Below are 17,758 nucleotides of genomic sequence, written 5' to 3'. Positions count from 1 at the left end.
TAGTGAGCCATGTTCATGTCAATGTACTCCAGACTGGGTGACAAAGTAAAACCTTGTCTCAAAAAAAAAAAAAATTTTTTTTTCTAATTTGTCATTTAACTATACATGTAAAATATGTGCATTCTGACATATAAAAATTATGCATTGGCCAGGTGCAGTGGCTCACTGGAGGAGCACTTTTGGAGGCCGAGGCAGGTGAATCACAAGGTCAGGAATTTGAGACCAGCCTGACCAACATAGGGAAACCCTGTTTCTACTAAAAAAAAAAAATACAAAAATTATCCAGGCGTGGTAGTGCATACCTGTAATCCCAGCTACTCAGGAGGCTGAGGCAGGAGAATCACTTGAACCTGGGAGGTGGAGGTTGCAGTGAGCCGAGACTGCGCCACTGCACTCCAGTCTGGGCAACAGAGCAAGACTCCACACCCCCCCGAAAAAATATACATATACAACAATAATATTGATTAAAAAGAGATTTCCAGCAGGGCATGATGGTTCACGCCTGTAATCCCAACACTTTGGGAGGTCGAGGCGGGTGAATCACCTGAGGTCAGGAGTTCAAGACCAGCCTGGCCAACATGGTGAAACCCTGTCTTTAAAATAAATAAATAAATAAATAAAAATGTTAACAAACTTCTTGTTGAAAACAATGCAAGCCAGAAAACAGACTTGAATGCAACATTTTTAAAATAGTGAGAGAAAAAAAAAAAACCTGTTAACCTAGAATTTTATATCCAGCAAAAATTTCTTTCAAAAATTAAGATAAAAGGCTAGGCGCAGTGGCTGACACCTGTACTCTCAGCACTTTGGGAGGCCGAGGTGGTTATATCAACTGAGGTCGGGAGTTCAAGACCAGCCTGACCAACACAGAGAAACCCCGTCTCTTAAAAAAAAAAAAAGAAGACGAAGAAGATAAAATAGTTTTCAGACATAGAAAAGCTGAAATAATTCATCACTAACAGACCTGAAATATAGGAAAGGTTAAAGGAAATACTTCAGGCAGAAGGAAATGGTATTTGGTAGAAATCTGGATCTATACAAAGGAACAAAGAACATTAAAAATAGTAATTATGTAGGTTAATATAAGAGTCTTTTCTTATTATTATTTAAATATACTTAAAAGATACTTGTTTAAAGCAAAAGTAATAACCACATATGGTAAGGTTTTTAACATACATGCAAGTAGAATATATCACAATAGCATAATATCTAGGAGGATACAATGGAAATATAATGTTGTAAGATTCTGATTCTATACATGAAGTGGTATAATATCACTTAAAGGTAGAATGTGATAAGTTAAAAGTATATACAGTGATCACAGAGCAACTGTGAAAATAATACCACAAACAGCTAACAAGCCAACAAAGAAAATAAGATTAAATTATACAAAATACATAATACAAAAGACAGGGAAAAACAAAAGAAAAAGGGAATAGATGTGACAAATAGAAAAAAAAAATAAGATGGTGAAGTTAAATCCAACCATAATCAATACTAACATTAAATGTAAAGGACTTAGACATCTCAATAAAAAGGCAGGTTGTCAGACAGGATTTTTTTAAGTAAGACCCAATTATATGCTACCTTTAAGAAACCCACTTTTATATATAAAGACACAAATAGGTTAAACACAAAAGGATGGAAAAAGATATACCAAACTAATGCTAATCAAAAGGAAGCTACATTAAATCAAAAGTGGCTGAATTTATATCAGAAAAAGTAGGTTTCAGAGCAAAGAATATTACCAGGGACAAAGAAGTTCATTTCATAATGATTAAGAGTTCAATCCCAAACATCTAAGCATATAATAAAACAGCTTCAAATATATGAGGCAAAACAGACAGAAATACAAGGAGAAAAATGTATCTACAATTATAGCTAAAAATTTTAACTCTAAGATAACATACAATTTAACGTTAACAATTTTATTAATTGTTATTGTTAATTTAACATTAACAATGAATCTTGCTCTGTCACTCAGGCTAGAGTACAGTGGTGCAATCTTGGCTCACTGTAACCTCTGCCTCCCAAGTTCAAGTAATTCTCCTGCTTCAGCTTCCCAAGTAGCTGGGACTACAGGCATGCACCACTACATTCAGTTGATTTTTGTATTATTTTAGTAGAGACGGGGTTTCACTATATGTTGGCCAGGATGGTCTCGAACTCCTGACCTCAGGTGATCCACTCGCCTCAGCCTCCCAAAGTGCTGAGTTTATACACGTGAGCCACCATGCCCGGCCTCTATTAACAATTGATAGAGCAAGCAGACAAAAGTTATAAGGGTACAGATGACTTGACCAATACTATCAGCCAACTTTACCTACTTAACATTCATAGAACACTGCACCCAAAAACAGAATGTTTTTTTAAATGCAAATGAAACATTTACCAAGATAGACTATATTCTGAACCACAAAACAAGTTTTAATACATTTCAGAGGATTCAAATCATATAAAGTATGTTATCTTAGAAATCAATAACAGGCTGGGCACGGTGGCTCATGCCTGTAATCTCAGCACTTTGTGAGGCCAAAGCAGGCAGATCACCAGAGGTCAGGGGTTTGAGACCAGCCTGGCCAACATGGCAAAACCCCGTCTGTACTAAAAATTCAAAAATTAGCCAGGTGTGGTAGCGCCTGTAGTCCCAGCTACTTGGGAGGCTGAGGGAGGAGAATTGCTTGAACCCAGGATCAATGTAATCTGTGTATCCTGGGCCCTCCTTCCCAAGGACTGCCTTACAGAGGCAGCCAGTCCTCCTGAGATTAGAACTGAGGCCAACACAGGGAGGCAGAGGAGAAGGATAGAAAAAGAAGAGGTTGGAGGTGGAGGATGAAGTGAGCTGAGATCACACCACTGCACTCCAGTGTGGGCAACAGAGCAACACTCCTTTTCCAAAAAAAAAAAGAAAAGAAAAAGAAAAAAGAAATCAATAACAAAGATAGCTGGATAATCCCCCAAATGTTTGGAAACTAAACACTCTTCTAAATATTCCATGGGTCAAAGAAGAAATCAAAACGGAAATTTAAAGATATTTTGAAGTGAATAACAATGAAAATACAACATATCAAAATTTTGCGGGATGCAGCTTTTTCTCTGGTGGCTTGACAGTGGAAAAGGGACAAACAAGAACTGACATGAGAAGAAACATTTACCAAGTACTTACAAAGCCTTATGCAAACATCATCTCAGCCTTCCTAGTAGCCTGTGTGGTAGTGACAACAAACATCTAAGAGTTTCATATATTAATTTGCTTAATGTCATTACAATACTATGAGGTAGAGACCATTATTTACATTTTACAGACTCTGAGGGCACTAGTGCACGTGGACATAGAGTCACTTGTCCAATATCACATCGCTAGTAAGAGAAGGACCCTGTATTCAAACACAAGCTGTGGGCTCTGAGCCTATGCTCCTAACCATGACACTACCCAAGGTAAACAGGAAGAAACCAGGCCCAGAGGCTTTAAGCACTCGCCACAGTTACCCAGCTAATAGGTGGGATTCAAACTCAGCTCTGTTCAGCTCCAACATCTCCTTTTTCCACCCTTCTCCTCTGCCTCCCTGTGTTGGCCTCAGTTCCAGTCTCAGGAGGACTGGCTGTATCTGTAAGGCAATCCTTGGGGAGGAGGGCCCAGGATACACAGATTACAATTTCAAGGGATGTGGGGCAAGCACACCAGTAGTGAGCACAAGGTAAGAGGTAAGACACCTGAGTCACTGCAAATGTCTGTTGAAGGCTGGCGTTCTTGACCCAAGTGGGTGAGACAAAAAGATTTGCAGAGGATGGAAGGGGAAAAACGTAAATAAAAATGCCAACACAGAGTTGTGAATGGAAACAATATACCCTAGAATCAGGAAGCCTGGTTATCACCCTGGCCAGTTCTAGAGACTGCTACTTGACAATGTCTATGTCCAACAGCAAATGGAGATTGAGGAAGGCTGGAGACGTTTATGAAGAGAAAGAAGTCTGGGCTCTGGAACCAGTTGTGTCTGGGTTAGAATCCCAACTCTACAGTCCTACGTTGCTACTTATTTGCCCTATGAGCCAGTTTCCTCATGTGTCAAATGGTACAATCATACCTTCTTAAAGAGTTAATAGGCCAGGCACAATGGCTCACGCCTATAATCCCAGCACTTTGAGAGGCTGAGGTGGGCAGATCACTTAAGGTCAAGAGTTCAAGACCAGCCTGGCCAACACGGTGAAACCCCGTCTCTACTAAAAATACAAAAATTAGCTGGGCATGGCGGTATGTCCCTGTAATCTCAGCTCCTCGGGAGACTGGGGCAGGAGAATTACCTGAACCTGGGAGGTGGAGGTTGCAGTGAGCTGAGATTGCACCACTGTACTCCAACCTGGGCAACAGAGCAAGACTCTGTCTCAAAAAAAAAAAAAAAAAGAGTGATTAAATGCAATATGTATAAACAGTCAAGCTGAATATAATAAACCTACAATCAGAATTCAATAAGTGATCACTGTTTTCATACTTGGTACTAGATACATGAGTTTGGTTAAGGCTGTGGAGAGTGCACACACATTTACAGCCTGAAGATGCATCCAAATCACACACAGCAGCAGAAATATGTTTATCCATTAACCCTATAATTCGCTTCTGAGCACCTACTAGATGCCAGGCATGATACGAGGCCCTGGGAATGCAAAGCCCTTATAGAGCTTATATTCTAGCTATGGAAACAAATGTTTAATAACCATTTCAGACTCGGTTATATGATTTCAGTGGGGTTACATAACAGAAGAGTACTTGAATGGTACTTGAATGGGACATAACAGAGGATGGAAGATCTGGCCCAGCCTGAGAAACCAGGAAGACTTCTTTAAGGAAAGATGTGTAGTCTAACATCTCAGAAACAGAAGCACTCCCTCTCCATGTGATGCCCTTTGCTTCCTTGGAACTTTGAAGAGTCCCCACCAGCGAGAAGGCCCTCACCAGATGCAGCCCCTCAACCTCAGACTTCCTAGCCTCCAGAATTATAAGAATAATATTTATTTTCTTTATAAGTTACCCAGTCTCAGATATTTAGTTATAGAAATGGCAAATGGACTAAGATACCATATGACCCAGAAATTCCACTCCTAGGCATATAAGTAATACCCAAGAGAACTGAAAAATATGTTCACATAAAAACTTGTATACAAATGTTCACAGCAACATTTCAAAACAGCCAAGAAGTGAAAACAATCCAAATGTTCATCAACTGATAAGTGGACAAACAAAAATGTGGTATATGCATACATTAGAATAATATTCAGCCATAAAACAGAATGAAGAAATGATATGTGCTATAACATAAATGGACCTTGAAAACATGGTGCTCAGTGAAGGAAGTCAGACTCAAAAACCCACATAATGTATGGTGCTATTTATATGAAAAGTCCATCATAGGCAAACTCAGAGACAGAATGAACAAATAAAACAAACAAATTTTAAAAAGCAGAAGAGAGCTGGGTGAAAAAAAAGGGCAGGGGATATGTGAGGCAAGGAGTCGATGGTCATGTGAAAGGATCTGAAAAGCAAAAGGGAAAAGGCCAAAAAAAAAGAGATAGAGACTGGAAAGGAGGGGAGGGCCTTGCAGACCAGGTTTCCATGGCTGGGTGCTGATGAGATACCCTGGTTTCCACGGAAGGGCGCAGATGAGATACCCTGTCAGGCCAGCTGGCTCTAGATTTCTAAGGCTTATGGACTGGGAACTGGAAACAGGACGGGCCCAGGCGCCCCCTGCTGTCCGACGGGCTAGGCAGCTTACCACTTACGTGGGTCATCAAAGGCCTGTCATCGATCAGCTCCAGGTGCTGCCAGACCCACTTGTGGTAGGAAGGGGAGGCAGCAAGATCCAACAGCCGCAGGACTTCACAGCTGCCCTGGAAATAGCAAGGGACACAGCAAAAGGGTTAACCCCTAAGGCTCCAAGCAGGCCAGGATTTGAAGAAAATTTCTCTGAATTGCATCTTATCTCATTTTGTTTTATTTGCTTAATGCAAGTGGTTTCAGGTTCTTTTTTTTTTTTTTTTTTTGAGATGGAGTCTCACTTTGTCACCTGAGTTGGATAGAGTTAATGGGGCAATCTCGGCTCACTGCAACCTCTGCCTATTGAGTTCAAGTGATTCTCCTGCCTCAACCTCCTGAGTAGCTGGGATTATAGACATGTGCCACCATGCCTGGCTAATTTTTGTATTTTTAGTAGAGACAGGGTTTCACCATGTTGGCCAGGCTGGTCTCGAACTCCTGACATCAAGTGATCTGCCTGCCTCAACGTCCCAAAGTTCTGGGATTACAGGCATGAGCCACCGCACCCACCCTGGTTCTTTTTTTATTTTTAATGAAAGTGTTATTTACCCACCATAAGAAGTTCAAGTAACTGAAGAAGCATAAGAACTAAATATAAGCCAGGCACAGTGGCTCACACCTGTAACCCCAGTACTTTGGGAGGCTGAGGCAGGAAGATCACTTGAGCCCAGGAGCTCAAGACAAGCCTGGCCGACATAGCAAAAATACAAAATTATTTTGTCTCTACTAAAAATACAAAAATTAAGCCAGGCACAGTGGCTTATGCGTGTAACCCAGCACTTTGGGAGGCCAAGGTGGGTGGATCACCTGAGGTCAGGAGTTTGAGACCAGCCTGACCAGCATAGAGAAACCCCGTCTCTACTAAAACTACAAAATTAGCCGGGTGTGGTGGCAGGTGCCTGTAATCCCAGCTACTCGGGAGGCTGAGGCAGGAGAATCGCTTGAACTGGGGAGGCAGAGGTTGCAGTGGGCTGAGATTGCACCATTGCACTCTAGCCTGGACAACAAAAGCAAAACTCCCTCTCAAAAAAAAAAAAATTAGCTGGGCATGGTGGTGCATGCCTGTAGTCCCAGCAACAGAAATTCTTTGTACTGTTCTCAAAATTTTTCTATAAATTTAAAATTATTCCAAAATTAAGTTTAAAAATATTCAGACCAAACAGAAAAACATAGAGAAAGTAAAAACTACATTAATCCTGACACCCAGAAATAACCAGTAGTAACATATTAGTGAAAATTATTTCAAACTTTTCTCTATGAACATATAAGATGTATATCTTCCCAAGCATCAGAGAGAAAAAAAAAGATGTATATCTACAATCTTTTATCAATGAGTTCATGTATGTAAAACAGACTCTTGTAATTTTTTTTAGAAACTCAATAATATATCAAAGACCTCTTTTCATGCCAAACAATATGGCTCTATAGCATCATTTTTAAGGGTTACATATTATTCTATGTACACCATAATTTATAAAATTTAAAATAACAAATATTCAGTTGAGCAAAAGAAGTCAGACACAGGAGTACACAATGTATGATTCTATTTATATGAAGTTCAAAAACATGCAAAAGTCATGAGTGGTAAGCTTTGTCGGGGGATTTTGTCTAGGAAGGAGCACAAGAGAGCCTTCTGTAGTAGTGGAAATGTTCTTTATCTTGATTTGGGCAATGATCACACAGGTGTACACATATGTAAAAATTTATGAAGCTGTAAAGTTTAGATTTGAAATCTTTATGCATCCTTTTTTTTTTGATACACAGGAACTGCAGGTCCCAGAGAAACAACATAAGCCTGGTTTCCTCAAGTATTTAGTGAGTCTTCAATTGTATCTATGGAGAAAATAGTTCCACTATGTGTCCCTCAATGATAAACTGTTAGAAATGAGTTGATAGTGGACATTAAGTTTTCAATGCCAAAAGGAAATCTCCAGCTTTCGGAGGTCCCTAGGGTGTCCAGCCACCCGCAGCTGATTTTGCCCTCTAGTGGCAATATGAGTTAACTACAAGAGTCGGGACAGCTTGATCTCCTTCCAGAGATGAACACTCAAAACGCTGACCAAGCAGGAAAAAAAAAAAAAGAAAGAAAAGAGCAGTCCTTTAGAGAGGGCTGGTGCTTCTCATTTCCAGCCAGAGGTGGGGGCTGTAGCAAAATATGGTCTAGTGTTACCTGATCCTCTGAATTCTCAAAAGCCAGAAATCAGAATTTTTATGTAAAATTTTCACGTTGATGATTAAATCAGACTTTATAAAACACTGTAAAGAACAAACCAGACTCATCTTCTGGCCAAGAGCGCCCTACCTTGCTGTCCTTTAGTGACTTCCACATTATGTTTCTCAGAATGAAGGCTCAGCACACCTGCATTAGAATCCCCTGCAGCACTTACTCAACTGCAGATTCCAGAGTTAATGAATCAATCTCTGGAGTGAGATAGCAATCTGCCTTTTTAAAAAGCACCCTATGTATTTGTATGCTTACCAAAATTTGAGAATTCCTCCCTTAGGGCAGAGGTTCTCCTACATCAGTGTCCATTGGAATCACCTGGAAGCCTTGTTAAAACACAGATCACTGAGCCCTTCCTCCTAGAGTTACGGATTGAGTAGCTCTTGGGGGGCCTGAGAATTTGCATTTGGAAATGAGTTCCCAGCTGGGCACGGTGGCTCATGCCTGTAATCCCAGTACATTGGAAGGCTGACGCAGGCTGAACACCTGAGTGAGGGTCAGGAGTTCGAGACCAGCCTGGCCAACATGGCGAAACCTGTCTCTACTAAAAATACAAAAATTAGCCGGGTGTGGTGGCAGGCGCCTGTAATCCCAGCTACTTGGGAGGCTGATACAGGAGAATCACTGGAACCTGGGAGGCAGAGGTTGCAGTGAGCCAAGATCATGCCATTGCACTCCAGCCTGGGCAACAAGAGTGAAACTCTATCTCAAAAAAAAAAGAAGAGGAGGAAGAGGAAGAAGAAAGGAGAAGAAGAAAGCCAGGCACGGTGGCTCACACCTGTAATCCCAGCACTTTGGGAGGCTGAGGTGGGCGGATCACCTGAGGTCAGGAGTTTGAGACCAGCCTGACCAATACGGTGAAACCCTGTCTTAAAAAATAAAAAATAAAGAAGAAGAAGAGGAGGAGGAGGAGGAGGAAGAAATAATAATGAGTTCCCAAGTACTGCTGGTGCTGCTGCTGGTCCAGTCACAGCACTTTGAGAACCACTGGATTACAGGAGGAATGCCCACTGAGGAAGCATTTGCTAAACTGATTCTCATCCTTAAACAGACTTTACAGGGTGAGTGGTTCCATTTCATGGATGAAGCAATGGAGGCAAAACAGATGAAGATCCATCCCCAACTTTCTGCCAGTCAGAATGTAATCATTATTCTGATTAAAGAAAATACTGGAAAGAATTTCTGTCCCTCACCATACATCCCCCATCTTTCCTGACTATATAGTATCAAAGAGCTTAGAGTTAAATTTGGAGACATAGCAGAGGTGATCACCTCAAAATTTTAGCAAAGAAGAAGCAAATATGAAGGAGGAGAAGGAACTTCCAATTGACATCCGGCAATAAATCTTTTGCTACTTATATTAACTAGACTTGATTCTGTTCTCTGGGACTGAGTCGAAAATAACAACACACACACCACTCCCCTGGTGGTGCTGGCAAGTTTAACAACCAGCTCTCCTGAAAAACATATGCATGTATATAAACTTTATTGTTATAAAGAATGTGTTACACAGAATTTATAAATAATAAAATACACCATACAAGAAAGTGAAAAATATATATACCATACAGGAAATTCCGTAGAGCCAATCAGCTCTCACAGAATTCTTTTTTTTTTTTATAGTGACAGGGTTTCACCATGTTGGCCAGGATGGTCTCGATCTCTTGACCTCGTGATCCACCCACCTCAGCCTCCCAAAGTGCTGGGATTATAGGTGTGAGCCAACGCGCCCAACCTCTTACAGAATTCTTTTATGGATTTTGGCTGAACTCTTGTAGTTTATACTTGCAACTCAACCATGATTGGACAAATGAAGTTGCATCCCAATCCAGTCTCTTCCCAATAAATTCAATGTTATTAAATCTGACTTGTGATATGCTGTTCTATTTCTCACACTCACATGATTTTTTCTTTTTTTTTTTTTTTGAGATGGAGTCTTGCTCCCATCAGGCTGGAGTGCAGTGGTGCAATCTCAGCTCACTGCAACCTTCACCTCCTGGGTTCAAGTGATTCTCCTTCCTCAGCCTTCTGAGTAGCTGGGATTAAAGGCAGGTGCCACCAAGCCCAATTGCCATGTATCTTAATGTCTCCAGCCACACTCTGAGAGAGGCAGGCATCTTACAGCTGGGACATGAAAACTCAGAAAAAGGAGTGAATTGCACAGGTTGCAGAAAGGGGCTCAGACCCTGACCATCAGGTCACAGGACATGATCTTAGGCATGCTCCTCAGAGGTTCCCCCTCACCCCAACCTCTAGCCTTCTCACCTTGCTGATAAACATGATAAAGGACGACTCTACAAAGTCTTTTGAGATCAGCTGCCCATATGAGAACTTCTCTATCTTTGCCACGGCTACGAGCTGCCAGAGCTTCTTATCAGACCATGATGCAAATAGATCCATCTTCCTGTGGGAAAAGCCTGTTAGAATTCATCACTTCCACCACACAAGGTGCTCAGACCTTAGCAATCTGCAGAGAGCACATGCTCTTCTCCAGTGGAAGATGACCAGGTGAAAGAATTCACTGCTACCTGCCTGATCACCTGGCCTCGCCTGTAGCCACTATCACCTTGGCTATCACCTGCTATCGCCTTGGCTCTCTCCACCATTCCCAAGGCCCTCCCTTCCAGCCTAACTCCCCTCTTTGCTGCTGCTCAGATGCCCCTGGGTGATCCAGCCTCTGTGCTTTTCTCACCTCTGCTCCTCTTTCCAAGAAACTTCTTCTCCTCCAGCCCTGCCGCCCCTCCCCACCGTGGCTCATGAAGCTAGTCCTCACTCCAGCTCATGGCTGTTCTGTCCCCTAGCTTAGTGGTTCTGGTCCTACCTTTGCTTTGGGGAGCTCGTCCAACCTGTCTCCCCACTGGCCTACTGACTTCAAATACTCAGCTCTGGGCCTAGGGAGGAGGACATGTCTGGACTCCCCTCTTTCCGCCTGTTGTTCCCCATGGTTAAGGCCACCCCACAGTGACTGCCCTTCCCCTGACCTTGACCACCACCTTCACAGTCTTGCCTGCCTTCATACGTGGCTCCAAGGGTTGACAACAATCATCTCAAATTTTCTCACCTCCAACAGGTTAAGGGCTCCAAACTTAACTGACTCAGGTGGACTGAGTTTGTTATATCAGGTTAATTCAAGGTGACTCAGGCCTCAATGTGCACCTGGCACCAGAGGTGAACACAGTGCCATGCCTGGGACAAAGGTCTGGAGACACCAGAAGAAAAGTAGGGCCACCATAGAAGGAGTACCTACCAAACACCAACCACTGGGCCACATACTTCCTATGATCATCCCATTCCATCCTCACCATGGCCTTGGGAGAAGGGTATTCTTACCCCCATTTTACAGAGCAGGAGGCTAAAGCACAGAAAAATGACGTGACCTATCCAGGGTCACATTGCTGATAACCTAAGAGCTGAGATTGGAGCCAGACCTATTTTTCCACAGGTAAAAAAAAAAGAACAGCTTATCCCTTTAGGACTAAATCCCCACTTTTCCAGGGGATGGAACTACCTCTCTCAGCCCTAACCACAGGAACCACACCCCTTGGCCATCTCACCTCTCTGTAGCTATGCAGCCCTACAACCTGAATTTTCAGGGCCAGTGCAGATACTTTGTTGGATTTTTACTCTTTTACATAAAGGCAAATAACTAAAGAGTAATTAAATGAGATTTCATTTGTATATCCTTATGTGGGCTTTCATGTACATAAGTATTTGAAAAACAAAAATCTTTTGCTATGTATGAGTTCTGCTTTTAGGTTAAATGTGATACCCATAGTTATGGTGCTTACTTTCTGACTCACACGTGGTTGTAATTATTTATATCCTGTTATTCATCTTACTCAATATTTATTTGTTGAGCACCTGCATGTGTCTGGCAGTGTGACAACATAAGGATTACAGTAGTGACAAAGACAGAGCTGGTCCCTGTCACCATATTGTTTACTGTCTGAGGGGGCATATAAACTGTAAAGAAATTACTATGCAATCAAGAATTATAGTTTGGGCCAGGCACGGTGGCTTATGCCTGTAATCCCAGCACTTTGGGAGGCCGAGGAAGGCAGATCACTTGAGGTCAGGAGTTCGAGACCCCCTGGCCAACACAGTGAAACTCTGTCTCTACTAAAAATACAAAAAAATTAGCCAGCAGTGATGGCGCATGCCTGTAATTCCAGCTATGTGGGAGGCTGAGGCAGAAGGATTGCTTGAACCCGGGAGGTGAAGGTTGCAGTGAGCTGAGATCGCGCCACTGCACTCCAGCCTGGGCGACAGAGCAAGACTCTGTCTCAAAAAAGAAAAAGAATTATAGTTCAGGCTGGGCATGGGGGCTCATGTCTGTAATCCTAGCACTTTAGGAGACCAAAGCTGTAGGATCACTTGAGACCAGGAGTTCAAGATCAGCCTGGGCAACATAACAAGAGTTCGTCTCTACAAATAATAGAAAAATTAGCTAGATGTGGCAGCGCATCTGTAGTCCTAGCTACTAGAACAGTGCTCTGTCACCCAGACTGGGGTGCAGTGATGTGACCACAACTCACCACGGCCTCGAACTTCTGGGCCCAAGTGACCTTCCCACCTCAGCCTCCCAAGTAGCTGAAACTATAGGTATGTATCACCACATTCAGCTAATTTTTTTTTAAATTTTTTACTTTGTAGGGACAGGATCTCACTATGTTGCCCAGGCTGGTCTTGAACTCCTGGGCTCAAGGGTCCTCCCACCTTGGCCTCCCAAAGTGCTGGGATTACAGGAGTGAGCCACTGTGCCCAGTCCCATGTTTGCTATTCTTACTATTATTATCAATTAGAAAGGGATATTTGAGCTGAGGCCTGAAGGTATAGTAGGAGTTTGCAGACAGAGAAAGTTGGTGGGAGGTGGGACTTCAGCACATCCAAGACAGAACAGCAACCAGTATGTTTCCCACCAGGCCTAGGATGGACAAAGTCAAGCACCTAATAACACATAAGAGAAAAAAAGTGTTGAATGAAGGTAGAGTTACCTAAAAAATTCAAACCGACACTGAGCATCCTTCTGAACTTCCTGGTCCAGCTTATAAGCAAAGAAGTCCTCCCTGTCAACAACCAGGAACTCCGTTTCTTCCATACAGACAATGGTGGCCCTCCTCACTGAAGCATCCAGAAGGCCCATTTCCTGTTGGGTGGACAGGGCAAGGGCAAGTGTGAAGCCACCTCCACTTCCTGTTCTCAGCCTTACACACATCTTCCCTGCCTCCATCTTCCCCCTGAATTCTCTCCTCCCCAGACTGCATGTTCCCCAGCCCCCTCTATCCTCCTGCACATTCTCCCACTGGGGCCCACTCCCCTTCTCCTTAATCTGCTGCTTATGGAAAAAGAGGCAACAGGCCTGAATAGGCCAGAGGGTAAGAAGCTGGAGAGGCCTCGCTGTGGAGTCACTGCATCTCTAAAGGGCTGTGTCAGGAACATACTCCTTAAACATCACAGATTAAGAGGCTTATCTTGGTCCAACTCAATTGGCATTTGACAGGTAAGGGCACTGGGGCCCACACGGTACAGTGATGTGCACAGAGTACTAGGCAAGACTGGGCCTGGCTGAGAGGTTCTAGCAGGAGTCCTGTCACCTCCACCCACTCCACCCCAGGAAGCCAGGTCCTTCCCCTGGGCTTACCCCAAAACAGCCACCCTTGTGCAGCAATATTGGGTGGGGATCTAGGAAGGCACTGCTGCCATCATCATCCTTGGTCACTGCAACTGTGCCCAGGTAGATGAAATAAAAGCTGTTGCTCTTCTGCCCCTTCTTGATGATCACACGCCTGCGACCAAACCTGGGAAAAGACTTGCCAGTTGATTGGGTAGTGACACGGGGGCCAGTTCACACTGGGAGGAGCTCTGGACTGGTTGTGCTCTTTACTCTGGGGTATAACAGCACAGACTTATACCAGAAGGGCCCTCAGGACAGCCCAGCCCTGCCAATCAAGCTGGAGCCTTTCACTGACATTTATCCCATTGCCTGCCTCGGTTGGAATGAAGCTTCTTGAGAGCAGAGCATTTGCTGGTCTGGGTCGCTGCTGTGTGTGCTTCGGCACAGTGAATGCTCAGTGAACGTAGTGGAATAAATGAGTGAACACATGCTGAAAGCAATGAATCGGTTACTAGAGTCGCTAAACGATTAGAAGGACTGGCTTTAGCATTAGCCCAGGATCCAAATCCTGGCTCTGCTGTTAGCTGTGTGACACTGAGCAATGGACATCCCCTCTCTGATCCTTGGTTTCTCTTGTCTGTAAAATGCAGATGAGTATACCTAGAATGAGACATAGATAATGGTCTCATCATAATTACCAGCAGCTCACTACCCAACTGGGCACCCTTAGGGTAGAGGTGCCCAGGTCCAGAGCAAACAAGGAGTTCTTAAACTCAAAGGAAGTTTCTGTATTTCATATGCAAGTTCAAATCTCAATTCTTTCAATCTTTATTCATTTCCTTCATTCATTCAGCAAGTTAAATAAATATCAACTGTGTCTGTTAGGCACAGTGAGGTCAGATGTGGTGGTACACATCTGTAATCCCAGCACTTTGGGAGGCCAAGGTGGGAGGATCGTTTGAGCCTAGGAGTTTGAGAGCAGCCTGGGCAACATGGTGAAACCCCATCTCTACAAAAAATGCAAAGAGTAACCAGGTGTGGTGATGCATACCTGTAGTCCCCACTACCTGAAAGGCTGAGGTGGGAAGATCACCTGAGCCTGGGAGTTTAGGGCTATGGTGAGCCATGATCACACCATTGCATCCGGCCTGGTGACTCTGTCTCAAAAAAAATAAAAAAATGGGCACAATGAACAACATAGACTTTGTTTTCAAAATTATGGTCACATACAGGATGTAAATGAGTTTTTAAAGTGCTTTAAGAGATGTCAGTGAAGGCTATTTGGGGAGCACAGATAAGGGGCCTTTATCCCAGCTTAGGAAGGTCAGACAAGGCTCTAGCATGGTACGTGGAGTGAGTCATTCAGGTGGACAAAGAGATGGAAGAGGGTACCAGGCACAGGGACTACCATGACCAAAGGTGCAGAGGTGGCCCGAAGCATGACACATTCAAGGAATACTGTGTACTTCATAGATAATGTGTACTTCATGGGAAAGGAAAATGGGAGAAGAAGGCAAGGTCAGGGGAATGGTAGGAGAGAAATTCAACTGTTCTACCATAAAGGGCCTTCAAAGCCCAGCTAAGTTTGGCTTTTACCCAGGAGACAATGGGGAGCCAAAAAGTCTGCCCTTTAGTCTCTGCCAGGACTGATGAGCAGCCACTGTGGAAGTGCCCTGACGGCAGGGCCATTTCCCCCAACTCTGAGCTCATGGCCCTGCCTTCAGCAGGTCCTCCTCTTCCTCCTCCCCTCCACACTGCTACCTTCTGATCCTTCCTGACTCGCTGGCTTGACCAGCAGCAGGGGAACCAAGACCCTGCTCAGGGCAGATGATATGCCCTTTGTTTCATCAGTTTGTTCATGTTGCTCCCCTGCCTGGAATGGTCTTCCCTGTCTTCTCCACTATTCAGATCCTTTCAGGAACTCAAATGCTACTTCCTCCAGGAAGCCTTCCCTGACCCAGCCCCCAGCAGCATCTCCTCTTCTGACCTCTTAGAGTACCCACTGGCCTCATGATTCTGTGGCAAACTCCTGAGGGAAGGGATCAGGGGATAGACAGAGGACTACGCTAGCCTGGAGTCAGTACTGCCCAGGCTCCATTCTGGCTGTGGGCTTGATGAGCTACAAACCAGTATCAGTCCAGAATCTTTATCAACGTAGGAAAGAGGCAGCCCAGGCACAGTGGCACATGTCTGTAATCCCAGCATTTTGGGAAGCTTAAGGTGGGAGAATCACTTGAGCTCAGGAGTTCAAGACCAACCTAAGCAACATAGTGAGACTTCGTCTCTACAAAAAATAAAATTAGCCAGGAATGGTGACACCTACCTCTTGCCCCAGCTACTAAGGAGGCTGAGGTGGGAGGCTCACATGAGCCTGGGAGGTAGAGGCTGCAGTGATCTGTGATTGCACCACTGCATTCCAGCCTGGTTGACATGACAAGACCCATCTCAAAAAATAATAATAATCAAAAAAGAAAGAGATGGCCCAGGTAACAATGACCAGCTGGGAGACAGCAGGAATATTCAGCTAAGAAATGATATTTTGAAGATAAGGGAGCACAGGTCAGTGTTCATGGAGTAAAGATGACTAGAGCTAGAGCCAGAAAGACCCTCAGAGACTATCAAGTCCAACCAACACTTTTGGGAAGGGGAAAGGGGGACCCAAGGAGCCCGCAGCTTGCAGAAGGTCAAAGCAAGCCATAATCAAGTCAACGCTAGAACCTGAATCTTTGAGAGCAGACATCTGTTGCTTTTGCTGTCAAGCATTCTGGTCACATTTTTCAACCAACCACAGCCTGATTATCCTTTGGGGAAACTACCCTTCCTCAACTCTCAATCAGAGAGCATCACTGACCTCAGTGATAATTCAAGCAAAGCCAAGCTGGTTCAGAAAGAATTCATCCCAAGCTCTGATGAGAGTGATTGAAAAGAGTTTTTCTTTCTTTCCATCAGACTAAAACTAAAAAGATAAGTTTGGAGCTGAGACTGCAGCAGCCATCTCACCACTATGAGAGGAGAGCTGGCGGAGGATGACGCTTATATGAACAACGTGCCAAGAGATAGAGAGAGACAGGTAGACACTGTGCCCCGGAATTCCAGCCAGCCTGAAGCTGGAGAACTGTCCCAGGACTTTGCAGATACAAGAGCCATGAATACGTTCCCTTTAGCTGGGTTTTCAAATACTTGCAACTGGAAGAATCCTGTCTAAGATGCTAATTCCCAGTCCCAGAAATAAACCACAACTAGCAGAGGTCTTTCACAATAATCCCTTAATTGATCTTCCCCCAAATCTTATTCATATCTTTAATATAATTCATAAAATCTATATTATTATCGTTATTTCACTGATGTGGATATTGAGCTCAGAAAGGTTAAGTGGTGCCGGGCGCGGTGGCTCACGCCTGTAATCCCAGCACTTTGGGAGGCCGAGGCGGGTGGATCACGAGGTCAAGAGATCGAGACCATCCTGGTCAACATGGTGAAACCCCGTCTCTACTAAAAATACAAAAAATTAGCCGGGCATGGTGGCGCATGCCTGTAATCCCAGCTACTCAGGAGGCTGAGGTAGGAGAATTGCCTGAACCCAGGAGGCGGAGGTTGCGGTGAGCCCAGATGGCGCCATTGCACTCCAGCCTGGGTAACAAGAGCGAAACTCCGTCTCAAAAAAAAAAAAAAAAAAAAAAAAAAAAAAGAAAGGTTAAGTGGCTTGCCTGAGGTCACATGGGGCACATGAGGTATTAAATTCCAGAGTTTCAGCTGGACATAGTGGCTCACACCTGTAATCTCAGCACTTTGGGAAGCTGAGACAGGTGGGTAGCTTGAGCTTAGTAGTTCAAGACCAGACTGGGCAATATAGCAAAAAAACTCATCTCTACTAAAAACAAATTTAAAAGAAATAACTGGGTGTGGTGTGCCTGTAGTCCCAGCTACTCTGGAGGCTGAGGCAGAAGGATCACTTGAGCCTGGGAGGTCCAGGCTGCAGTGAGCTTTAACCATGCCCTTGTACTACAGCCTGGGTGACAGAGCAAGACCTTGTCAACAAAAACAACAAAAACTCCAGAGCTTCTAGTGCCACAATTCTTTTTCTTTCCATGATACCACTCTGCCTGGCATA

General features: G+C 43.9%; 1 protein-coding gene across 2 annotated transcripts in view; it reads right to left on the bottom strand.

Annotated features, from left to right (window-relative positions):
- Positions 1 to 17,758, bottom strand: part of CNBD2 (cyclic nucleotide binding domain containing 2) — a 67,528-nt gene that overhangs the window by 24,271 nt on the left and 25,499 nt on the right. For both annotated transcript variants that reach the window (XM_012455085.3, XM_064382355.1), the window contains 4 exons: positions 13,675 to 13,831; positions 13,028 to 13,179; positions 10,299 to 10,437; positions 5,769 to 5,883 (listed from right to left, as the gene is read on the bottom strand). In XM_012455085.3, coding sequence (XP_012310508.3) covers positions 5,769 to 5,883; positions 10,299 to 10,437; positions 13,028 to 13,179; positions 13,675 to 13,831 — 563 coding nt within the window. The remainder of the gene's footprint in view (positions 1 to 5,768; positions 5,884 to 10,298; positions 10,438 to 13,027; positions 13,180 to 13,674; positions 13,832 to 17,758) is intronic.

This window comes from Aotus nancymaae, unplaced genomic scaffold, assembly GCF_030222135.1.
Source record: "Aotus nancymaae isolate 86718 unplaced genomic scaffold, 86718_ANA_hifiasm-v0.15.2.pri h1tg000029l, whole genome shotgun sequence".
Lineage (NCBI taxonomy): Eukaryota > Metazoa > Chordata > Mammalia > Primates > Aotidae > Aotus > Aotus nancymaae.
This window is presented reverse-complemented; position numbering and strand designations above follow the sequence as displayed.